This window comes from Protopterus annectens, chromosome 1.part0 (genome assembly GCF_019279795.1).
Source record: "Protopterus annectens isolate FY-2018-M chromosome 1.part0, PAN1.0, whole genome shotgun sequence".
NCBI lineage: Eukaryota > Metazoa > Chordata > Ceratodontiformes > Protopteridae > Protopterus > Protopterus annectens.
The window spans coordinates 1,835,050,074-1,835,066,679 of NC_056725.1; the positions used below are offsets into that span (position 1 = coordinate 1,835,050,074).

General features: G+C 40.3%; 1 protein-coding gene across 2 annotated transcripts in view; it reads right to left on the bottom strand.

Moving 5' to 3' along the window:
- C6 (complement C6) overlaps positions 1-16,606 on the bottom strand; it is a 745,556-nt gene that overhangs the window by 677,818 nt on the left and 51,132 nt on the right. For both annotated transcript variants that reach the window (XM_044069804.1, XM_044069796.1), the window contains exon 2: positions 9,696-9,873. In XM_044069804.1, coding sequence (XP_043925739.1) covers positions 9,696-9,838 — 143 coding nt within the window. In that variant the 5' untranslated portion in view covers positions 9,839-9,873. The remainder of the gene's footprint in view (positions 1-9,695; positions 9,874-16,606) is intronic.

Here is a 16,606-nt window from a genome sequence, read left to right on the forward strand (position 1 = left end):
GCCAGTTTAGTTGTTTCGGGGCTCTGCAATAATGAGTCCTATATATAAAGTTGGCTACTTTATTGTAAAAGAGGTTCTTCACCAGGAGAATCCAGGGCCTCAAACATCTACCCTACACAGATAGGCTAAAAGCCCTGTCCCTCTACTCAGTTTCATACAGACTCCTCAGAGGTGACCTCTGTCTGGCATACAAAGCAATCTTAGACCCCACCCTGATGGGACTGCTGCATATCCTCATGTCAAGCTCCACTCGAGTAACCCGTACTTGCGACCTCAACCTGGCCTGTGATATCAATAGCACTTGTTGGCAGGACAGATTTGTGTACCAGAGACTCCCCCATCTATAGAATAGACTCCCTTTCCAAGTCAAGCAGAGTACCTCATTATCCCTTTTTAAGCGGAACCTGGATAACTGGATGGGAAATAGAAAATGCATCCCTGGGATTCCATCTGTATCCCTGCTGGACAGGGGCATTGGGTGCTGATTTGTCTATACATGGACTAAACTCTTGGCTAGGCTTATAAGGGCTTCAGGGCCAATAACCTAGAAACCTCCTATGATCCTATGATCCTATGAACTGGCAGAATTTAACGTTAAGTATAAATGGGTATGAGTAGATAAAGAAACGCTTATTAATTATACCAGATAAACACCAGACAGAGGAAGTCAAATGGCAAATAAGTTATGTATGAAGCCACTGGTTCTGTCATCAGTAGACCGATGTTTGTAAATATTTTTATGTTATATTGCAATGTATAATGATCCGGCATATGCAATGCACCATAGAATGAAGATGTATATGTTAATAAAGGCTTGAAAATATGTTTTATGGCAGCATTATGTATATGAAAATGATGGTGTAGCGGATATCAATATTTTCTTTAGTGGTGATGTTGATTGTATGACTAGAGTGCACAAATATTTATTTTGTTATTGCTAAAATTTTATTTTATTTATTTCATTTTTATTTTTACATTTGTTAACTGGGTTAGTCCAACTGGGTCCAGAGAGCCCCTTTTCAGTGGAGACTCAAAGAGAAAAGCTCCAAGGAAAGTAATTAGCAAAAATAAGAAAAAACTAAGAATTCAAGTTGCAAGATACTTAACAGTAGAAAAAGAGAGAAAGAGAAATATCCAACAAGAATATTTACAAGGCAAAAGTACAGTATTTTGGGAATGCAGTAGCAATATGTTTGAGAAATTTGTTTAGCATTAAGTTATATACAAGGAAATATAGCAATGCCTTAAAATAAAAGAATATTTTCTAATATGTAATATACAATTCAGAGTAACATCATGACAGTACATCAAAGATGCATTAAATAGCATAGGTATTAACTGCAGAGAGAGTAATATGTGTAGACCATTGGTTCCCAAACTGGGTGCCGTGCAAAGATTCCAGGTATACTGCAAAAAAGGTGTAAAAAAAGTACCATCAAAAATGCTGAGAACTCGTCTTTTCATCCATTCTCATTATAAATGTTAATTGAATAAGATATACTATACTATTCAATTAACATTTATAACGAGAATGGATGAAAAGACAATTTCTCAGTGTTTTTAGTGCTTAGCTCAAAGCAGCACTGCAGTCAGTGGCATAATACAAGAATGTGACATGATGACATTCTTCAAGTTAGAGTTAGACCAACCAAGAACTTAATGGGAGAGAGATCACATATACATAGACATTTTTTTTTACATATATCACAACTGTCGACACTTAAATGGCTATATGTAGAAAACTTTATCTAGTGAGAGCCATAAAATACGTAAAGTGATGTCAGTAAATTTTATAGCGATCCCAACACTGAGTTAATTTGAAAACAGCATTAAGTCAATGGCATGATTTAAAAATGAAACATGCTAAAGCCGATCATAAAATGGAGAAAACGAAAGCAAGCAATATCTATAAAGAACTCACAACAAACACACACAACAGCTAAAAGCATGCAAATCAGTGAAACTTCTTGAACACATTGCAATGGCTCAGTGGTGTGTTAGGTTGATCACAAACACTAAAAAACAGATAATAACAACTGAATAATGAAAAGATAATAAAAAAAGTATGAATACTTGTAAGAATGAAATATCACATATGTAATGTGATAATAATGCGGAACTGTATGGCAGTATTACTGGAAGACCAACAATGTGCAGTAAAATGAAGTGTCCACCAATGACATAGCTAAAAAGCTAAACTTGAATATCACATGAAAGTATACTAATATAGAATAAACCAAGCACATGAAAATAACAAAAAGTATGGAAATGTCAAGTCACACTAAAATGCATGCTCTAGATTCAAATGGAAAATGATATACCAGAATGATGCAAACAGCCAATCAGCTTGTTCAAATCTAAGATTGGACCAATAGAATAAATAGCCAATGGCATGATTCAGATCAAAATCTCAGACAATAATGCAACTTAAGAAGGACCTAGTGTAGAACTCAATATACATGCATCAATGGATTCACTGAAAAATGAAATGAGTGATGTAAAACGTTATACATAGTAAACAATATGCAACCCCACTCTAGACCATCATCAATGGTCGAAACAAAATAATCAGAAACCTTAAGCATTCTTTAACCAGATGTAAACCAAAAACAGGCAGGTAGATGTAAATATAAGGGAAGGGCAACAATATGCTTAGTATAAAGACAACAAGAAAAAATCCATTAGTATTAACTAAGACGCATGACATCTAGAGACTGGTGTGCCGATGGAATATCTGAAAAACAGTGTATAAAAAGGCACAGTTTAAAAAAATAAACATTGTGTTAATGCATTATATATAAACCAAATAATGTTTTGCACCTAACTAACAATCAGCAGTATCAAACCATAGCAAGATTTTTATCTAATGTGCTGTTTCTTCAGTGCAGGTATATAGGAGTTCAGGCCAGGAGGTTTGTCAGCCTGGAACTCACTAATCACTTCATCTCTGCTACTTCAGTCATAAGAACAATGTCACCACCTCTAATATCACATATTATTGTATGTACAACCATAAAGTGAAAATAATGATTAACATTAGCAGACATATGTTGCACAGGTGGATTCTTCAGGTCCCTGAGTTTCAAGTCACTCACATGTTTAGAGATACGTTCTTTAAAGTTTTTTTAGTATTTCTGATCAACCTAACACACCATTGAGCTACTGTGGTATGTTCAAGAAGTTTCATTGATTTGCGTGCTTTTAGCTGTTGTGCACGTTTGTTGTGATTTCATCCTAGGACTTCTCCCAAGCACTGGATCATAAAATATGCAGATGATATAAAAATTGATACTGGAAGAATCTGTGTGGTGGATCTTTTGTTTTTACATCACTACTTAGTTACCACTTCTGAATGGCTTAATGCCAGAGGTGTTAATCATAATAAATGTAAGGTGATGAACTTCAGTACTGCACAAATAATTATTAGTCCTACTGTTCTAAGTATTAATCAGATAGCTACAGTCAACTGTATAAATGTCCTAAAACACTAAATAAGAACATGTATTTCAGTAACATTGTTGAGTTACTTTGGAATAAGGCAATAAAGGATGTAGGTAGGCCTTTCATTCAAATGTACGAGTACCAGGTCATCAAATCTACTTGTGACTTTGTACATTTCTTTATAGAAGGCCCATCACTGAGTACAATTCCTCCTTCTGGTCTTACTCTTAGCATTACAAACTTTATACTTGGCAGCTTCGGGATGCAATCCACTAGAACTGCAGCTAGCAAGTAAGCAAAGTTCGACCTAGGCATCCGAAAAGTCGATGTCTCACTTACAGACATTTTTTCTAAAATGCCTAAAAAAAAGTTAGAAATGTACACCTCTGACTTTCCGGATGCCTAGATCGGACTTTGAATACCTCCTTAGTATTACAAACTTTATACTTGGTAGCTTTGGGATGCAATCCACTAGAATTGCAGCTAGCAAGTAAGCAAAGTCCGACCTAGGCATTCGAAAAGTCGATGTCTCACTTACAGACAACATCTTTTATAAAATGCCTAAAAAAAGTTAGAAATGTACACTTCTGACTTTCTGGATGCCTAGATCAGACTTTGTATACCTGCTAGCAGACTTTAAAATGGCTCACTTACATCTATAAAAACCCAATCTCTCCTTATGGAATTTACACACACATACACACACACACACACACACACACACACACACACACACACACACAAGAAATAATAAATATACTGGGAATAATTTTGTTCATGATTTTGTAACCAGGAATTGCGTGATATGTGTTAGAAATCTGGCAACACTGTGCATGATTACGTCAACATCTTTGTTGTACGAGAGGTGAAGCGAGAAGTTGAATTGCGCGTTAAATAAAAGAAGTATTGTTTTTTTTTGGTAACAATGGCCTCTACCTCAAAGCATCACGTGGATTACACTTCTGAAGATGATAGTAGTGACTGTAATGAGAGTACCAGCAAAAGTTCTATGATTGCTGAACAGCCAAAAGCCAAGGCTTCTGCTGTGAAGAAAACAAGGCTTTATTCAGATAATTATGTCAATTATGGTTTTACATTTGTTGAGAAACAGGGCATGCAACAACCATGTTGCATTATATGCCACAAACTTTTATCAAATGAAGCCATAGTTCCCAGTAAGCTGCAGTGCCATTTAAAAAACAAACATCCTGCTGCTGCTAAGAGAGACCAGCTTTATTTTGAATGCTTGCTACAATCTCAACAGAAACAGGTTCAGTTTTTTACAAAAGCAGTTACAGTTTCTGACAAAGCACAACTTGCCAGCTTTCATGTGGCAGAATTAGTTGCAAAAAACATGAAGCCACATACTGCTGTGGAGAGTTTGATAATGCCAGCATGTCGGCTGATGGTGAAAACAATGTTAGGTGATGAGGCAGAGAAAGTTATTGCAAAAATACCATCATCCAACAATACTGATACACGAAGAATTGAAATGATGTCTGATGATATTAATTACAGTGTTTGCAACCAGCTCAAAATCTGCAAGAGAGTCTCTCTCCAACTCGATGAATCTACAGACATCAGTGGTAAAGCACAATTAATGGCATTTGTAAGATATCCAAATCAACAGTCACTTATTGAACAGTTTCTGTTTTGCAGAGAGCTAGTTGAGACACGTGGAGAAGACATATTTAAGTGTGTATGCACATTTTTTGAGCAACATGAATTGTTATGGCAATGGTGCACCTCAATTTGCACAGATGGAGCGACTTCTATGACAGGATGTGTCCATGGATTCCTGAGTTTGGCAAAAGCAACTAATCCAAACATAACCACAACACACTGTTTCATTCACAGGGAAGCCCTTGTAAGTAAAACACTGCCATCTGATCTACATACCGTCTTATGTGAAGTGGTGCGAATTGTTAATTACATCAAGTCGCATCCAGCCAAAAGCCGACTGTTTTCAGAACTATGTAAAGATATGAGTTCTGATTATATCACTGTTTTGCTACATAATGATATCAGATGGCTGTCCAGGGGAAAAGTTCTCGCACATGTTTGCGAACTTCACCTTGAATTGAAAAAAATTTTTCTTCAAAATCAACCACACAATGAATTTGCAATGTTACTGTCTGATTCCTCCTGAACCAGTAAAGTTTCATACCTTGCCGACATACTTGAAGTCCTGAATTCAGTGAATTTAGGTATGCAAGGTGTTGATGCTAATATTCTTTCCGTCACCGACAAACTGGAATCATTTAAAAGCAAAATTGATTTGTGGCAACAGGAAGTAGAAACAGCAACTTCAATTCACATGTTTCCAAATGCAGCACGAGCTGATCCTGGAGGAGTTGTATTACACAACCTGATTCTTGAACACTTAGCTTTACTAAAACAGCAGCTTCAGCACTACTTCCCATCTCTTGATACATCTGACAAAGATTGGGTTAGGAACCCTTTTCATCAGCACAAGAATTTGACTGGTCTTTCACTAACAGAGAAGGAACAGTTAATCGATGTTGAAACAGACAGATCATTGCAGCTCAAATTTAACTCAGTTAATTTGGCACAGTTTTGGCTTGAAGTTGAAGCGGAACATCCTGACATTGGAGCAAAAGCCATTGAGGTACTGTTACTTTTCTGTACCACTTACCTGTGCGGAAAAGCATTCTCTGCGATGACTTCCATAAAAGGCAAGCAGAGAGAGAGACTTCGAGATGTAGAAAACAATTTGAGAATATGCTTGTCGAAAATTCCAGCCAGACTTGAGCATTTATCACGTAGTATGCACAGTCATCAATCTCATTAATTGATATGTGATTTTAAATAAATGTCTTGACTCAATGCGTAATGTTAATCTAAAGATGTGTTGCATTTTTTGTGTTTACAGTGTTTCTATATAGTTCCATTATTAAAAAATATTTATTCCAGAGTTTTCAAATGTTCTGATAGTGTTGTCTGACAAAAAAAATCTTGGTTGCCACGGCTGGTCTAAAAAATGTTTAGGGTGCCCTGGGACAAAAAAGTTGGGAACCACTGGTGTAGACAGTTTAGATAGGAAATACCAGGCAGCTATGCTAATTGAGAGAAGAAGAAAAATTCATTAGGTTATTTCCTGACAAGTACAGATCCATGCATGTTGGAAATTCATTTTTAGTTGCTTTTTGAATTTGCCACTTTTGGTAGTGGAGCGAAGGGACAATGGATGTTTGTTCCATGAGTATGCAATTGAATGACTGTGAAATATTTTTCCAATATTTTTGTTTGGATTGGTCACCTGAAGTAGGTTTTGTGTGCTTCTGAGGTCATGATTGGGTGTGGAGGGTGTAAGTATGGATGTAAGGGCAGGGCAGGAGTTGGGGCTCTTCAGGATGTTATGTGCAATTTGTAGTTGTGATATTTGAAGCATGTGGGGGAGCTCAGACCATCTTAAGCTTTTCAGGGATATACAGTGATGGGATTTGTAGCTATTACTGGCTGCAAATCTGGCTATCTTGTTATAGGTGGTTTCTAGTTTAGTTAAGAGATTATTTTGGGGGTTAGCAAGTATGGAAGCAGCATATAACAGAGATGGTAGAATAAAAGTTTGAGCTAGTGTAGGTCTACATTTGCTTGGTATATATTTGTTGTTGCAGTACAGAAGACCTAGCATTTGATTGGACTTTTTGACACAGTTTAAGATATGTAGGTCGAATTTTAATTGGTCATCTATAGTAACATCAAGCAATTTGGTGTTTGAGTCGACGGTGATAATTGTGTTATCTAAGGATAAGATGGTGAAGTTGTCTTTAGCTGAATTGAGGTTTTTTGGAAGGAAAAGGAGAAGCTTGGTCTTTTTGGGGTTGAGAAGCAGGTTGTTTTCAGTTAGCCATTGTTCTACTAGGTGCAGAGATTGCTCAGTGACACTGTGAAGATTTTATATATTGTCTGAGGTGTTAATAATTGTGTAATCATCTGCGTACTGTATTAAGGTAGATTGGGGGCAGGTGACATGGAGGTTATTTGTAAACATATTAAAAAGTAGGGGGCCCAGGATAGAGCCCTGGGGAACCCCGGTCTTAACCAGATGGAAAGGGGAGAGAGAGAGTGATAGCTGGTCAGAGTAGAGTATAGCTACTCCTCCACCCTTTTTTTTTTTACTTTTATCCAGTCAAAGAATATTATAAGCAGGGCGGAGAATTTCACAGTTTGTAATATGAGGTTTTAGCCATGTTTCAGATAGGGCAAGTATATCTGGGTTATATTGAGAAATGAAGGCATGATTGAGGGTGGTTTTATTGACAATGCTTTTATATTCATTGACCAAAAGATAGATTTATGGAGGCTTGTGATCGTGATGAGTTATATGTGAGGCAGTTCTATCCTGGTTGGTTGTCTTAAATCTATTTATTTGCCAGATCATGTACTCTTTAGTATGAACATGTCTTTTTTTCACTGTCACCTAAAATGGATATTATATCACCTGCTGTTTTTGGAGCCACACAATCTAGGAAGTTATTGCCCTATCACTAACCTTCTTTTTATAAGAAAAGCTATTGAGAAGATTGTTTATATTAATTTGGGGTCCTGCCTACTATCCAATGATGTTCTTGATTTGCATTAGTCTGTTTTCTAGAGTTGGCATAACACTGAGGTCATTCCCTATAGGATTGTGAATGCGTTCCAGAAGGTGAGCAAAAGCAATATAATACATTACTGTAAGATCTTCTTCAGATCTTCAGCATTTAAACTGTGAACCATACAGTACTGACTATCTATCTTCACCTTTGTTGTAGCCTTTCTGTCATAGTTCTTGACTGGTTTGCCTCTTACCTGTTGGAGTGCTCCTGTAGGTTATCTCAGGTGCAATTTCTTCCTCAGTGTACCATAACGGCCACAAGAATGCAGCTTGATCATCTTGTTCTTTTCAGCGTATCTGTTTCCACTAGGTATTGTCATTCAAAGAGTGGTTTGAAATATCGTTATGATGGTAATCCATCCATCTATCTATCCATCCACAGCCTCTTTTTCCCATTTTTGCACATGGAGTCAGGATGTCACTTCAACAGTGACAATCATCCAGACCCAAGGTTCATACCGCCAGGTGGCTAGCAGGTAAGGACATCCAGCTTTGCTTTTCATTTTCTTAAGAGAGAATGATTGTGCTTGCCAACTTTGAGAACTGCTTAACCTTAACTGGATGAATGTCAGTCATCTTAGATTCAACCCTGCCAAAACAGAGGCCATAATCATACATGCAGCCATAATGCCTTTCAAGTAATCTTGGACAATGTGCTGTCATTTAAAGACCAGATGGCAGCATCTATAAAGTCCTAATACTTTTTCATCTCTGGAACATTTCCTAGATGAATCCTCTCATCCTGTCAGAGAACCTTATTTATTTATTTATCTGTTTGTTTGTTTATTTTATTTTATAAATTTATGAGTTTTATTAATGCATGTACTGATCTTTCCCTCTTTGGATTATTGCTATACCTTGCATATCAGGTTTCTTGAGATTGATCTTGACTATCTGCAGTATGTCCAGAATTCAATGGCAAGGCTGTTGGCGGAATTGTCTCATTGCTGTCAAATCACACCTGTGTTACAGAATATGCACTAGTTGCAGCTGGGTTGAAGGTTGAAATTCAAGATATTATCTATAACTTGCTAAACCCTACATACGTATGAGTTCATCGTATTCAAAAGAGTTATGTTTGCCCTAGCAGCTAACTTGATTGTTCCACCCACCATTGAGAGAATATTAAAAAATTCACCTGGGATCAGTGACAGGTGTTTATTCGCAAAGCTGTGCTTCTCTTCAGTGGTATTCATTACTAACATAACAGTGGCTTTTTTCATTAAAGGCATTAGAGGCCAGATTTTGCAAGTCCCTAAAACCATATATTTTATGAATGGCCTAAAGCAAAGTGTGTTATGGAATCTTATCAATTTATTAATCTAAGACTTGTTTTTATTGTATTATTTATTTGTGTTTTCAAATTGAATTGGATTACACTGCTTTTGATTGGATTTGACTGCACTATACTGGAAACATGTTACAGAAAAGTAACGATAAATTCATACTAATCTGCTTTATTGCTACACTAGAAAAGATCATCTGATCACAGAAAATTGTAAAAAGCAACATGACATCAAATTCCACACTGCAGACTTGAGTAAATGTATATTATTTGTCTTATAGATACAAAAATTAGAAATAAAAGTGAAATCACTGATTGTTTAGAAAATAAAACAAGAAGGAAACATACCTGCTTCTTGTCTGAGTTCCATAATTGCAGGATCGTGAACAGCCAGACCACTGTCCCCAAGGGTAATGTTCACAGTAACAGGCAAAACTTTGACCAATCACAGTGCTCAGAAAAATAATCAAGAGGCTGTTTATGCAACCCATCACAAAATGAACTCCGGATTGATTGAGGCAGTCTTCTAAATTTACAGAAAAAGAAAAACGTTCAATGAATTTTGATTCATAGAGTACAGGTAACACAGTAACTAATTGTTATTTTAAACATGAACAATTTCAAAAACAATTAGACTCTACATTATTTTATTTTATTTTACTTTATTTATTACAATTTATATACTCAGTAAGCCAAAACAGCTAAGGATTTGTTTTTCATTTAAGACCGCAGAAAGAGCACTATTACAATAACATAGGCTAAGAGGCGCTACAGAACTGTAGTTCAGTATAATACAGTTTTTAGTAAGGTGGGCAATGAAGACAATCCCTGGGATTCATGAAGCTTGCGCCAGGTGCAGGCATATTGTCAGCGTTCTAACACCAAAGATGGCCACTGAGCGATTCAGGTACGAGCTGTTCCCACATGCACTACCTGCGTATGCTACGCCCGCACAACTCCTGAGCCTTGTATGCTAATTACCCCATGTGCAGAAGTGTACCATGCAAATGAAGGTATGTAGCAATTCAGGAAGTTGTGCAGACATAGTGTAAGCATGCAGAAATGTAAACCATAGAAAATGGTTTACATTTTTGCAAACATAAAATCGGAGCCATGACAGCCGACCAAACACATGTATTACATTGATAATATATGCCAGTGGCTAAATATATAGCCATTGGCATAAAAAATGTACAAAATATAAAATTAACATTTAATATATACAGTCGCACTATCGCGACGTGGAAGCACAGGGCAGCGGTGCACAAAGGGGATTGCAAGGAATATATAAAAATATAGAATAAAACCACAATAAAACACATATCACGATTTCCTCATAATAGTCAATGGCAGGCATCCTACACCATACTCATGGCACAAGGGTTGCTAAGGGGCAGTGACAGTGTTATGCACAGTAGCTAGGAATTAGCAGGCAATGCCATGCAAATGAGAGGAGTAATAGTGAATCGCAGATTCCCCGCTGATGTAAGAATGCACCTCACAGCATAGCGTTATAACACCGAGGTGAGCCCTTGAGATAAAGATAACATCAAGAGAGGGGTGTGTCACCATTGCTGTAAGCATATTGGAGCATTGCTAAACCGGTCTGCCCCTAGCTAGGCAAAGCTGCAGGATAGGGGTGTGTCGAATTGCCCATAGCTATGGAGGGTGTTGCACAAGACCACCGCAGGCACCAGAGGAGGAGGAGAGTGTTCAAACCCAGAGTAACCTACCAGGAGCTACATGATCTGGAGATAGTAGAGCATTACAGGGTGGACAGGGATACCCTACAGCAACTTGTGGAGCTGTGCTGGCCATGCCACAGAGCCAGAACAAACAGAGGGGAACCCATCTCAGTGGATACAAAGGTATGTGTAAGCCTGAGAATACTAGCTACAGGTACCTTTCAAAGACCAACTGAGGATATCATGGGGATCTCACAGGTATCAGCATCCAGTGTACTACACCAGTTCCTGGATGCCATGTTACCACATGCCAATGAGCACATATACTTCCCCCGAATGCAGGAGGAGTTGGCCAGCAATATGCGTCTCTTCCACCATGTGGCAGAATACCCGGAGGTAGTGGGTGCAATAGACTGCATGCACATACACATCAAGTCACCACCCGGTGAGCAGGGTAGGCGCTACATAAACAGCAAGGGATACCCCTCCATCAACTGCCAGGTTGTGTGCAATTCCCAGGGCATTATCATGGATGTGTGTGCTGGCAGCCCTGGAAGCTATCACGACTCCCACATCTGGCATGCCTCACAGCTGTATCGGCTATTTGCCAGGGGGGGACAAACCAAATGGCCACCTGGTGGGGGATGCTGGCTATGCACTGGAACTGTGGATGATGACTCCCATCAGAAATGCACACACACCCATGCAGGAATGCCATAATGAGGCACACGCACAAACAAGAATCATCATAGAGCATGTGTTTGGGATGCTGAAATCACAGTTTGCTTGGACAAATCTGGTGGAGCCTTGCAGTACTCTCCAGGGACATGTGCCCACATCTTCATAGTGTGTGCCATGCTACACAATATGGTCCTGTGGAAACAGCTGCAGCAGGGACAGAATGGTGAAGGCCCTCACAGCCCACCACCATTGCCAAGGGCCCCACAGGCACAGAGGTACTCAGACCACAAGCACCCTGAGCCAGCCCCAGTAGGCAGATGGAGGCATGCCCAGTATGCCCATGCCTTGGCAAAGAGGGAACATATAGCACACACACTGACAGTGCAGGCACCTTGGAACTGACACCTTTCTCCACCTGCACACACAGTAAAAATGGATGGCACACACACAAGACTACCTGTAAATTGTCATGTATAGGCAGTCTACTGTGTGTATCCAACATAGGCAGCCCTCAACTATTGCACACACAACAGCCATTGGCACAAGGTAAGTCAACACCTGAACAGTAAATTAAGCTATCAGATATGCAGATACTGTATGTATAGATTCATAGGTAGGTACTTGGCCAACTGCCAGAGGCCATTCATAAGACCAGCCAAAATGTGTCAGCTTTTGCCACCCCATTGATTCATTAACTGTCCCTCTGTGGAGCAGAGCCAATGGCAGTATCCCTGGGATGCATCTACTATTCCCCATCCACCCTTCAAGGTTTCTCTTGCAGAGTGTTAGTGAGGGACTCTGTATAATGTAGTTAGGGATGTTGTTCCAAAGTATGGAGAGTGTCTGTGACAGGAAGTTGTCCCTCCAGCATCTTCCAGTTATTGTTGTGGCAAGGTCAGCTCACTACAGTGTGTGGCTCACTGTGACATGGATTCCCATAGGTGGTGCATATCCATCAAGCCTGAGTTCGACATGGCTGTGTTGGCCAGTGGAGATCATCTCTGGGTAAACGAGATGTCACTGAGTAAAGCAGAAGTTTATTCAGTCTGGCTGCATAGGCCATATGTTGGAGGCCAGTATTCCCCTTGGTGAGGTACATTCGTGGACCCACCCAGCTGTTGGACGTGTCCTCTGAGGTACATCCCACATGGGTTATTATACCCTATGATGGGACTGATGAGTGATGTGTAAAGGGGCACTATAACTCCAGTATGTCTAGATGGGAATCCTTTAGTAATAAGATGGCCTACATAGAAGGATGTCCTAACTACTGTGGAGATATGATTGTCAAAGGGGAGATCACTATCTACCTTAGTCCCCAGATACCCCGTTACCGCATCTGTATTAAAGTGGCTGCCACTCATGTGTTAATATGTGGGTTCCAATTCCACAATGGAATGACAATGCAGTTAGTGGCACTTGGCTGGAGGCTGTGTCATTGGCATCCTGTGGCGTTCTCTGTGAGGCCCCTTGAGGGATGTCCGTGTCAGCTGGACTATCAATCATGACTCCCAGTTTGCAGTCATTGCCAAACATGGTCTGCCATAGTCCACCTGTGTTTGACTGTACATCTGAGATGTATATGCCAAACAGTAGGGCTCCCAGGACTGAGTCCTGTGGGACACCAGTCGTGACTGTTCAAGAGTTGGACCTGGAGATCACTAGTTGTACCATATGGGTTCTGTGTGTAAGCCCGTTGGCAACCCAACCTGTGATGTATAGGTGAATGTACAGGCTGGTGTGTTTATCAATAATACCTGAGTAGGGCATGGTGTCAAAAGCCTTGGTGAGGTCCAGGTAGTATGTGTAAACCACCTCCCCTGTCATCTAACGTTTTGGTGACTGTATGTAAGATGTCAAACAGATTCAGTAGGCATGAACTGCACTCAACCAAGCTGACGTGGGTTGGGTCACGTGTTTGGAGGTTACCAATGTCATTGTTAATGAGTGCCATGAGGATGCGAACCATACCATTGCAGACCAGGCTAGTTAGGCTTATGGGGTGGTAGTTACCATGGTCAGTTGTGATTCCACCTTGATGGAGTGGAATAACTGTTGCCACCTGCCATTGTATGGGCATGTAGCCTATGGAGAGGCTGAGGTAGGAATGCTTAATTAGGTGGGGGGCAGGTTGTCTTGTACAGTTTGCAAGATGCAGTCTGGGTCAACATCTGCCTCTATTGACACTGTCTTCTGCTGTTAGAGAGGGCCATTTCCACCTGTGTGTCTCTGATGGCTGGGATACTGTACCTTTCGGGTAGTGTTGTAGGCTATTTAGGGGGTGAAGTATGCACCAAATGTATCTGCAAGGATGTTGGTGATACCAGTAGGGTCAGTATATTTTGTGCTATATTTTATCGGCATAGTGCAAATCTGTGTGTCACCACCTAGATCCTTGCCATAGCCAAAGAAGGCTTTGTGGTTATCTTTCGAATCCTTGCGTATTCTCCTGCTGATGTTAGCCTTGGATGATGTCATGAGGGACCTACGTATCATACTAATAGTGGTCACGGATGTCTGCCCTTCGTGGGATTAGCTGTGTGTCTGGAACACTGTCCTACTTCTGTAGTATAGCCTGTTTATTGCAGAGGTCCACCAGACCGGTGTCCTTGTCTAGGAGGAGTGAGTCTTGGTTTACCAGTGATGGCAAGATCCATACATCCATGTAGGTGCTTATAGACTGCATTTGTAAATCTGTCTGTATCTTGAGCAGTGTTTCCCCTTAGCATGGGGGCTGTGAACCCCCCCACCCCTGTCACTAGTAGTGTAAATTTAGCTGTAGGAAAGGTATACACTGTGGTATCTGCAGGTGGGGGAGATGCTAGGGTGTGGAAACAGTGAATAGTTCATGGTCAGATCTAACCAGTGACCGGTTAACCTCTGCTGTGGTGCACCTGTTGCCCATTTTGGTGATGACCACATCTAGTAGTTTCCACCCCACATTATGGAGGTTACCACCTGATACAGGGCATATGAGGTGATGCATTCCAGGAAGCGCTGGGCCTGGAAGTGAGTACCAAAGTACATTTCCCAGTTAATGGTATGGTAGTTGACATTGACCAATGCCAGGATGTGCGTTAGGACTGTCATGTTCTCCACTGTTTCCAGGTAGGTGGAGTGGAGGTCCTGGGTCATGGAGGGTGATCCATAGCAGGCCATATTCCACATTGCAGTTGTGGCTGATGTTAGCTGCACATGGATGATAACAGAGGTATCATGCTGCCCCATTAACCTGGAGGTGTAGGTATCCCTGATGAATATGGATACAGCCCCTCCATGTCTGTCAGTCCATGTTCTGTGGCTGAAATGTGTGGTATGGGTTGTAGTCTGGTAGTGCTGGTGTGCTCTCAGGAGCCTTTAGACAGATTTCAGTTAATGCACAGATGTTGATGTTGTCCATCCTGTCCATCCTGAGGAGTGCTGTGAGTGTATGCATGTTGTGATCACAACCCCTGGTGTTGAGTAGCATAATCTTCATTGAATCTGCTATTGTACTGTTTACAGAGATGGTATTCACCTTCAACTCTCCTAAATAAGGCACCATGGGGGCACCAATAGCCTTGGCCAGTATTCCAAAGCCTAAGGCTGACACATAGGCCGGTATGGTATCATTGCATGCATGTTCCCCATCTGTGCTTGTTTTTCATCTCCCCTGTAGGTAACCTACTGGTAAGCATTAGAAAGCCTTAAACTTATACAAGTCTTCTAGCTTCCAAGATAGGCTTTTGGAGTGACTAAGTATCAGTGTTCTGTATGTTCTTACTGTACTCAACTGTTTCCTGACTACATGGTGAGTTCTCACTGTATATTGTGATCTGAAGGTCTGTTTATTTACATATTATGGCTGTGATGGCCTGCACGTTAGAGGTTCTCAGATAGCCTACTACCTATCTGCCCAAGGGCAATTAGAAGCATAGCTACAGTGTGATGACCTTCCCGCACCATTGATAAAGTAACTGAGCCTCTGTCAAGCATAGCCAATAAAGCAATTCCAGGCAGAGTTGCTAGAAGCTGTTAAAAACTGGGGTTGTGATGGGTGATAGGGGCACTTAGTGATCTAAAGAGGGCATGTTAATGTGGCAATTCAACACCATTCAATTCCCCCAACAGGTCTCACAGCTATCAAACTGGACAGGCTCCCCCACCCCCTGGCTGTATGGTTCTGGGATACATGATCCCAGGGGTGTATATTCTGTTACCCATTCACACAACCAGGTTTCCCTTGAAGTGTGTCAGTGAGGGGCTATGCCTAATGTAGTTAGGAATGTGATGTATTGTCCCACAGTACATTTGTTATATGTTGTTATTTAAGAGTAAGTGAAGCTTAGTGAGTCTGGGGGGCTCCACCCTTTTCTTAGCCTAGCTTACACATAGAAATCATCTAAATAGGAACTAGGCGGAAGCAACGTTAATGTCAACAGAGTAATGGTTACAGCATCTGCATAGTATCTGTGCATTCGAGGTTACAATCCCTATAAAGACAGGGATGTTTATCATATGCAAAAGTATACCTTAACCACAGCTTGCATATATAGGTAGTAATTGTCTGTATAATAAACATTCAAAACACCCATATAAACCCATGTGTGCTGGAGAGTACAGTCAACAGAGAATGTAATGTTATGACAGCACATAGTGAGATGTTACATCACTGACATGGATATATTAGGGATAGTTAGTGCATGTGGCCGTATTTGCATGCACAGGTTATACGTCACAAAGTTTGTTTAACTGTGGTTAACTGCTGATATAATATCACACAAACACTTTTAAACATGCTTACAACTGCTTAAATGAGCCTTATTCTGCAGTAAAGAAGATTTGTAAAGCATTGCATGTATTGAACCCTGTACCATGCACACTATAGTCATGGGACTTACCACTAAGTCATTC